The sequence below is a fragment of the Belonocnema kinseyi genome, chromosome 3, assembly GCF_010883055.1.
Source record: "Belonocnema kinseyi isolate 2016_QV_RU_SX_M_011 chromosome 3, B_treatae_v1, whole genome shotgun sequence".
Taxonomy (NCBI): Eukaryota; Metazoa; Arthropoda; class Insecta; order Hymenoptera; family Cynipidae; genus Belonocnema; species Belonocnema kinseyi.
Genome location: NC_046659.1, coordinates 101689141 through 101698939, shown reverse-complemented (window position 1 = coordinate 101698939; position 9799 = coordinate 101689141). Strand labels below are relative to the sequence as shown.

The 9799-nt window shown below is 25.1% G+C and overlaps 1 protein-coding gene across 1 annotated transcript in view; it reads left to right on the top strand.

Annotated features, from left to right (window-relative positions):
• Positions 1-9799, top strand: part of LOC117169488 (GRIP and coiled-coil domain-containing protein 1) — an 18429-nt gene that overhangs the window by 610 nt on the left and 8020 nt on the right. Inside the window, exons 2-7 of the mRNA XM_033355892.1 lie at positions 3647-3771; positions 3853-4014; positions 4077-4222; positions 5451-5694; positions 6576-6891; positions 6987-7297. Coding sequence (XP_033211783.1) covers positions 3647-3771; positions 3853-4014; positions 4077-4222; positions 5451-5694; positions 6576-6891; positions 6987-7297 — 1304 coding nt within the window. The remainder of the gene's footprint in view (positions 1-3646; positions 3772-3852; positions 4015-4076; positions 4223-5450; positions 5695-6575; positions 6892-6986; positions 7298-9799) is intronic.

Genomic DNA, 9799 nt, shown 5'->3' with positions numbered 1-9799 from the left:
ATTGTTAAAGTGTTACGTAAGATTGAATACAAACCATTTTTGTGGTCATGTTCTTAGTTGTACTCATGTTCGAACTATTGATCAGCTTATCAATTTCACATAGTTTTTTAGAATTGATAATTTATTAATTTAGGAATTTAAGTTGATATTTTGTTTTAGATAGGCTTAAATTTATAAATACGTGGAACTTTAGAACTAGGTTATATTATGGCCACATCAAAATTGTTTTTTTTAAACGTCAAATAAAAATTTCAACAAAAATGTTAATATCCAACCAAAAAGTTGAATTTTCAATCAAACATTATTTTTAAGTTAAATCAAAAACAGTTGAACTCTTTAAAAAAAAACTCTATTGACAAATTTCAACCCAAAAAGAATCATTTTCCACCAGTTGCAGTTTTAACCTAAAAAGTGGAAATTTATGCCAAAAGGAGACGAATTTCTACAACAAAATTTTTACCAAGATGATTAATTTTTGAAGAAAAAAGCTGCAATTTCAAATAAATAGTTGCATTTTCAACCAAAGATGTGAATTTTCTAATAAAATTATGAATTTTCTAAAAAAAAAATACCAATATTTAAATCCGCAACCAAAAAAAATGCACTAAACAATTACACTAAATTTTCAAGAAAATAAGGGAATTTCCACTTTTCGACTAAAGTGATGAATCTTCGACCAAAAGATTAATGTTTAACGAATATGTACTTGAATTTCCGACCAAAAAGATAAATATTCAACAAAGCAGATTAATTTTCTACCACAAAAAGGACGAATTTTGGAGAAAATACATGAATTTTAAATTTTTTTAAATAAATTTTTATCAAATTTAATTTTGAAACAGAAAACCGTGTTTCCTAACAACAACAAAATTCAATTTTGAAACAGAGAAATTAATTTTCAATCAAATAGTGGACTTTGTAACTAAAAAAGATGGTTAATTTTAATCCAAAACTATTTAAGTCATAAAAAACAGATTAATTTTTAACAAAAATGTTGAATCCTCAAGCCAAAAAAAAAAAATTAATTTTCAACCCGTTCCATTTTTAATAAAAAAAAGTTAAAATTTGTAACAAAAAGGACGAATTTTCTACAAAATAATGTTTACCAAGAAGATTCATTTTTGAACAAAAAAGACGAATTTTCAACGAAACAGTTACATTTTCAATTAATGTTCGAGTCAAATGATGAATCTTCAACAAAAAAATTAAGTTTGAAAAAATTTTGAAGTTCAACTGTTAATCCATTAGTTAAATTTCCAACCAGAATAGCTAAATATGGAACCAAAAAATATGAATTCTGAACAAAAAATGTGATCGTTGATATTTCAACTAAAAAAATATTTACACATTAATTTTCTACCAAAACAGATTATTTCTCAAACCAAAGAGGCGAATTTGTACAAAATAGTTAAATTTTTAACTAAAAAGGTCAATTTTCTTTTTCAAAATAGAATATTTAAATTTTTAACAAATTAAATGAATTTTAACTAATTAGTTTAACATGCATTTTAAACTTTTAAAAAATCTCAACCAAAAATGGAGAAGTTTTATTTTCAGGTTTAAAATTTTTTTTAAGACAAAGACGAATTTTGTACAAAATACTTAAATTTTGAAGCAAAGAAATTAATTTTCAAGAAAAAAGATGAATTTTGCACAAAGATTAATATTCCATTACAAAATATATATTTTTAACAAAATACCTACATTTTCAAATAAATAGTGGAATTTTAAATTAAAGAAGATTAATTTTTAAGCAGAATATTTCAATTTTTAGTAAACAAATTTTTTTCGCAAAACAGAAAAATGAAATTTGAAAAAAATAATTCAATTTTTAACGAAATAAATATATTTTTAACTAAAATTATGAATCTTCACAACAACTAAAATTAACTTTTAACCAAACAGTTTATTTTACCAAAAATGGAGTAGTTATATTTTCATTTAAAAAATGCACTTTTAACCGTAAAACGATTTTTTTACAAAATACTTCAATTTGGTAGCAAAGAAAAAATCATTTTCCACCAAAAAATATTTTTCACCGAAAAGATTAATATTCTACTACAAAAGACGTATTTTTAACAAAACACCTCAATTTTCAGCAAAATAGTTAAATTTTCAACTAAAGATACATTTTTAAGCAAAAAAGTTAAGTTTTTAGTTAAAAAACTTAATTTACAACCACAAAAAAAGAATTTTAAACAAAATAGGTCAATTTTCAACATAAGAAATATATTTTTAACTAAAATGGTTGATTAATCTTTAATCAAAGAACGAGAATTTTGAACCAAATATTTCTTTACCAAAAATGGAATATTTATATTTTCAGTTTAACAAATTAGTTTTGAAACCTAAAAAATAATTCTCAGCCAAAAAATTATTTTTTTTACCAAGAGTATTAATGTTCCACCACAAAATACAAATTTTTAACAAAATTCATAGATTTTCTTACTAATAGTGGAATTTTAAACCAAACAGTTGCATTCTTAAACAAAAAAGATTCGATTTCTACCAAAACAGATGAATTTCCCAACTTCTTTTAAAACTGATTTAATGTATTCTTTAAATCTTGAAAAATCTTACAAAATAAAAAAAAATTGTCTTAAAATCTTCCAGATTTTCTTTGACATTTTTGGAAATTTCAAGAATTAAAAAAAGTTGTTTATTTTATTGAAACCCTTAAAAATTCTTAAGAGGCTTCAAATTTTTTATTCTAAATCATCGATAATTTACATTTTCTCTTAAATTTTTATGAGTCTTGTCAAGTTTTAAACTTTTTAAAACTCCTAAAAATCTCATAAGTTTACTTGAATTTTTTCTAAAAAATTCTAATGTTTTTTTTTTCAATTTTCTTTGTAAAATAAGTTTTTGGAAGACAAAAATAATTCAACATTTTCACAGGAATCAGAAAACAAAATTATTCTCTTGAAACCTTTTAAAATTCATAAGATTCTTTTTAATCGAAATCCTCAAAAAAATATATTTTGTTTCAAATTTTTGGGAATCTTTTCAAATTTAACATTTTTTAAAAATATTTTCAAAGCATCTAAATATCTCTCAAACTCAATCGAATTTTTTTAAGTTTGTAATCTTGAAAATTTGAAAATTTTCGCTTTAAAATCTTCTAAATTTTTCAACATTTTAAAAACTTTTTAAAAATCTTTTTTAATTTTCTCGTAAAGTTTATTTTCCACCATAAAAAATCATTTGAAATTTTCCCAGGTACCTTAAGCATTTTTTCTTTGGTTCTCTTAAAACTTATCGAAATTTTTTAAGAGGTTTTTTTCTAGGTCCAAAATAATTCAGTTTTCTTTTACAAATTTTTAATCCGATCAAATAATATAAATTATTCTAAAATCTTGTAGGTTATTTTTTGACATATATTGAAATCATTTAAACTTAAAATTAGTCTTTAAAAATGAAAGCTGAATCATTTTAAAAAATTCCAGAAATCTTATTGCTGGTATTTATATTTTTTTTACCGGTCCATGATTGCATTTTTCTCATTTCCTTGAAAGTGTGAATAAGTTTGCAAATGCATTTTGGTAGCAAAATTTGAACTCCATAATTATTTCCCAATATTTAACAACCATTTAAATTTAAAATTTATTTTATACACCTAATTTTATCCATTTATTTCGTATTGAAGACAATAATCCTGGTGAAGATGGAATGGATGATGTTAAAAAAGTCCAGGAAGAAACGCCTAAAACACACTTATCAAAATCAAAAAATGAAGATGGTGGAGTTAACAGTACATCCAAATCATCTCCGGTGTGTTACCTGTGTTGCTAAAACATTTACAAATTTAAAAATTATATCAAATATATTTTTTAGACTAATAATCTTTTCCAGATAAAATCTCGCAAGGAAGAGAGAAAATCAGAGACTGTAGAAGATTTAAAAATGCAGCTTAATACGTTAATGAATTCTTTAGCGACTCTTTCTGCTGAAAAGTCTAAAATGGAAGCCCAGTTCCAGATTGATAGAAAGCAACTGAGAAACGATAGAGAAGAGGTAAATTCTGTTAATAAATCTTCAGAAATAAAAAAAACTTATTGCTAAATTGTTTTTCGCAGCAAGAAAGAGTGATCAAGGATTTAAGAGAAAAACTAAAACAGGCACAAAATAGTTCACATTCCGAGGTGGAGCATTTGAAATACAAATTAATAATGGAACGTCACGAGAGAGAAAAGGAAGAAACTGACCATACTGCTATGATGAAGTAGGTTTCATATTAAATATTAAAATCAGGTTTTTTTCATAGTTTTTTCGCTAAAATGTGAACTGAATTAATTTTTTCGGGTCCGAGTTTTACGAAAATTCAAATTTTATATATGAAAAATAGTTTTTTTTATACAAATTGTTAATAAAAGTTTATAATTCAATCGTGAAATAGAGCCTGAGTGTCAGTCATTCAGTTTGAAAGGAAAAAATTTAATATTTTCACTACGGTCAGTTTTTCTTGCATGGTTCTGAATTTCAAAAATATAACATTATTTATTGAAAGGCCGTTTCAAATTAAATTTTTTCAAAAGTATTCTATTTTTTATAGGAACAAAAAAAAGAACAAAAAATTGTGTTAAAAATTTGTCTTTTTTTATTTTTGTTTAAAGAACTGATCTTTTTTATCGGAAAAATTACATGATTTCTTGAAAATTCGCCTATTTTAGTTTAAAAATGATCCATTTGGATGAAAACTCATAATATTTATTGAAAATTCGTCTCTTTTAGTTGAAAATTAATCTTGATGTTTAACAAGTATTATTTTTGTTTGAAAAATCATTTTTTGGTTGGAAATTTAACTAGTTCATAAAAATTCGGTTTTCTTTTCTTTAAAATTGATATTTTTAGTTGAAAATACAACTTTGTATTTGAAAAGTTTACATATTTTTTTAATTATTCTTTTTGTATGTGAATTCATTTTTTGTGGTTAAAAATTTAACTACTTTGTTACAAAATTGTGTTTGTTAGAAATTAATATTTCCGTTGAAAATTCATTAGTTCTAGTTAAAAAAAATGACAATTTTAAAGTTCATTCATTGATTCTTGAATTTAGAGCATTGAAGTGATAACGTGAACGTGTATTTTTGGAATTGAATCTAAATCTTTGAATTCCGTAATTTATCAAAGTTTAAAATTCTAAATTTTGGAGTTAATCTGCATTTTATTTAGAATGGTTCAATTACCTGTTATATATTACCTGCTTTAGTACCTGCTATTTTTTACGTCCAAATTATCGAGCATTTAAATTCAAAAATTTTGAATTGAAAAACTTTTAAATTTCAAACCTTGAAAATTCAAGAGTTCCATTTTGAGTGCTTTAATTTGTAGTTTATTTTTTATTACTTCAAATGAAAAAATGTTTAGCGTCAGAGTTTTAATTTTTTAATTTTATTTATTTTTTATTTTTAAGCAGCTTCACAATAATGACATTTTTTATATGTTTGCAGAGAACTGCAAAAGGTGGTGAATAATGAACGTCGAATTAGAGAACAGTTGGAATCGCAAGTCAAAGAATTAAAGAGTCACGTCTCCAGCAAGTCTCAGAGTAAAATTTTAGAAGCTGAATTAGAAATAATGAGAAATAAGTTGAAACAGGCAGAAGCAGCTGCTAAAGAAACGCCACCGATGCTTCTTTCCCTGCAGGCTGAAATGGCAGCGATGAAAAAGCAACATCGCAACGCGATACTTGAGGTAAATTTCGAGAAACGCTTTTTTTATCGAAATAAAAAGACAATTATGGAGAGTTTATAAACTACGTTCCCAGTTTGAGGCCAAAATCGACTTGTTTTTTCTCCTATTCGGTTAAAAACTAATCTTTTTTGTCATAAATTTTACAATTTGGTTGAAAATTCTACTAATTTTTAAACAATTAATCTTTTTGTTTGAAAATTCATCTCTTTGTTGAAATACTGAACTATTTCGTTGAAAAATCGTTTCTTTTTCGATTGAAAATGAACTTTTCTCTACGGAAAATTTAAGTATTACAATTGTAGTTGAAAATGTTTCTTTTTTTAGTTGAAACTTCCAGTATTTTGTTGAAAATTCTTGTTTTTTAGTATAACATTAATTTTCTGAGTTAAAAATTAATCTTTTTCTTATTCATGTATTCCGTTGAAAGTTTGTGTTTTTTAGTAGAAAATTAATCTTTGTCGTTAAAAATTCAATTGGTTGAATTCAAGTAAAAAACGATAATTTTTTACCAAACAGATGAATCCTCAACCCAAATGATGACTTTTCAAAAAATACGAATTATTTTCTACTCAAAAAGACGAATTTTCAATCAAAAAGATGATTTTTCTACAAAACTCTTGTATTTTCCACCCAACAGAACATCGTTGAATTTCGACAAAAAAAGTTCAACCAAAACTGCAATAATTACATTTTTAGTTTAATAAATTAATTTTCAACAATGGTTGAATTCACAAACAAAAGATCAATTTTACAAAAGGAAATTAGTTTTCTAAATAATTTAATTTTCAGCCAAATTGATGAAAAAAAATAAAGTTTTGAACCAAAAAATGAAAAAATAGTATCCACCCTGAAAATAAATTTAAAAAATTATTTTTTTTCAGGAACAAAAGAAAGCAGAAACTGCTGAGCAGCAGACAAGGGCACACGCAATGGTTCACGAAAAAAGAGTAGCCAGTTTAGAAGCTCGATTGGCCGAACTTTCGGATACAGTAGGCGGATACGATAGACTGAGACAGCAGGATCAACAAGCAATTCAGAAATTGAAGGATCAATTGTCCCATCTTCAAGATATGGATCAGAGAGATCGCTCAAGCAGCGAATTTTCCAAAGATCCGAAAAAGATAGTTGCAAAAATTCGCGATCTTTACCTGTTTTTAATGAATTTAGACAAGGAAAATTCTTGCGCCAATGTCAAAGGTACCCCTCAAATTTACATAAATATGTGAGATTTTAACCATTTTTCTAATTGATTCTTGAAATTCGATATTTAATTGATCCCTTTTACAATGTAGATCTCTTAAATAGTTTGCATCTCAGCGACGCTCATCAGGATTCTGGGTACAAACTGAGATACGAAAATCTTCTGCAAGAATTCGAAGATTTCAAGCGACAAATGGCATTCTCGGGTAATAACGGAACGAAGAATGAACTGTCGAGTCTACAACGTAGTTTTAAGAATTCAAATGAAAGTGCAAACGAGCGGGCTCAATTGCAACGTACAAAGACTCATAACAGAAACTTGGAAGAGCGGATTCGATTGTTGAATGAGGAAATTGCAACGAGGGAACAGGATTTTAAAATCAAGTCAGAAAGTCAAAATAAGGTGAGTTTTAAGTGCAATTGAATACATTATTGAATAATTAAATGAATATAACAATTTTTCGAAAAAGCTTCTTCCATTTCTATGAGGAAATCAAATGGTAAAAAGTCAGGGTAGCCACTGTCCCGGTTTTAAAATTGGGTTTATTAAATCAGAGATTTGACATTATTTTTCCTATTTTTCTGGTTTTTTTTTCTTTTCTCTCTTTTCAAAAAAATGCGCCTTTTTGCGTAAATTAGCACTTATTGGTTGAGAAAGATTTGTTTTTTCATTGAAAAATTCAGTATTGTAAATTTGGTCCAGAACTCATCTCTTTTGGATAAAAATTCTACTGTTTGGTTGAAAATTTAATTATCATTTTGAAAATTGAACTGCTTTGTTAAAAACTAATTTTTTGTTGTTAAAAGTTAATTATTTTTATTTTATAAGACTACTATCATATTTAGAATGCTCTGTTAAAAAGTAATCTTTTTGGATAGAAAATTCATCCTTTTGGATTGAAACTTCATCTTTTGGTAGAAAAGTCGTATTTTTTTGTTAAGAAAGAATTATTTTTTTGTTTAAAAATGCACCATTGTATTTTTGGCCAAGAACTTATCTCGTTTGGATAAAAACACTACTGTTTGATTGAAAATTTAATTATTTTGTTGAAAATTCAACTGTTTTGTTAAAAGTAATCTTTTTTGGGCGCAAATTTAATTGTTTTTATTTGAAAAAACAACTATTAGATTTTCAGTTAAGAATCAGTCTCTTTTAGTTAAAAATTGTACTGTTTGATTGAAAATTTAATTATTTTGTTGAAAATTCAACTGTTTTGTTAAAAGTAATCTTTTTTGGGCGCAAATTTAATTGTTTTTATTTGAAAAGACAACTATTAGATTTTCAGTTAAGAATCGGTCTCTTTTGGTTACAAATTGTACTGTTTGATTGAAAATTTAATTATTTTGTCGAAAATTAAACTTTTTTGTTAAAGATTCGTCTTTTTAGATAGAAAATCCGTCCTTTAGGATTGAAATTTCTTTTTTTGGTACAAAAGTCGTATTTCTTGGTTAAAAATGAAAATTTTCTTGCATTAGAAAATTTACTATTGTATTTTTGATCCAGAACTCGTCTCTTTTGGATAGAAATTCTACTATTTGGTTGAAAATTTAATTATTTTTGTTGAAAATTCAACTGTTTTATTCAAAAGTAATTTTTTTGTTGTTAAAATTTCATTCTTTTTATTTGCAAAAACTACTATTATATTTATATTACAGAATATTTGGTTTAAAAAGTCATATTTTTTTACAGATAATCCGTCCTTTTGGATTGAAACTTCATCTTTTGGTAGAAAAGTCGTATTTGTTGGTTGGAAAAGAATTCTTTTTGTATTTAAAATTTCACTATTGTATTCTTGGTTAAGAACTCATCTCTTTTGGATACAAATTCTAATGTTTGGTGGAAAATTTAATTATTTTGTTGAAAATTCCACTCGTTTGTTAAAAGAAATCTTTTTTGGTCGCAAATATAACTGTTTTTATTTGAAAAGACTACTATTATATTTCTGGTTAAGAATCCGTCTTTTTTGGTTGCAAATTGTACTGTTTGGTTGAAAATCTAATTATTTTGTCGAAAATTATACTGTGATGTTAAATATTCGTCTTTTCAGATAGAAAATCCGTCCTTTTGGATTGAAACTTCAGCTTTTGATAGAAAAGTCGAATTTTTTGGTTGAAAAAATATTATTATTTTTTATTGAAAAGTCCATTATTGTATTTTTCATCCAGAACTCATCTCTTTTGGATAAAAATTCTATTGTTTGGTGGAAAATTTAAGTATTTTGTTGAAAATTCAACTCTTTTGTTAAAAAGTAATCTTTTTTGGTTGAAAGTTAATTCTGTTTCTTTGAAAAGATTACTATTATATTTGTTTTTCAGAATATTTAGTTAAAAAGTCATCTTTTCAGATAGAAAATCCGTCCTTTTGGATTGAAACTTCAGCTTTTGATAGAAAAGTCGAATTTTTTGGTTGAAAAAATATTATTATTTTTTATTGAAAAGTCCATTATTATATTTTTCATCCAGAACTCATCTCTTTTGGATAAAAATTCTGCTGTTTGGTTGAAAATTTAATTATTTTGTTGAAAGTTCAACTCTTTTGTTAAAAAGTAATCTTTTTGTTTGAAAGTTAATTATGTTTCTTTGAAAAGACTACTATTATATTTGTTTTTCAGAATTTGTAGTTAAAATGTCATCTTTTCAGATAAAAAATCCGTCCTTTTGGATTGAAACTTCATCTTTTGGTACAAAAGTCGTATTTTTTGGTTGAAAAAGAATTATTTTTGATTTGGAAAGTCCACTATTGTATTTTGGTCCAGAACTCGTCTCTTTTGGTTGAAAATTTTATTATTTTGTTGAAAATACAACTCTTTTGTTAAAAAGTAATCTTTTTTGGTTGAAAGTTAATTCTTTTTATTTTAAAAGACTACTATTATATTTATAATGTTTTGTTAAAAAGTCATCTCTT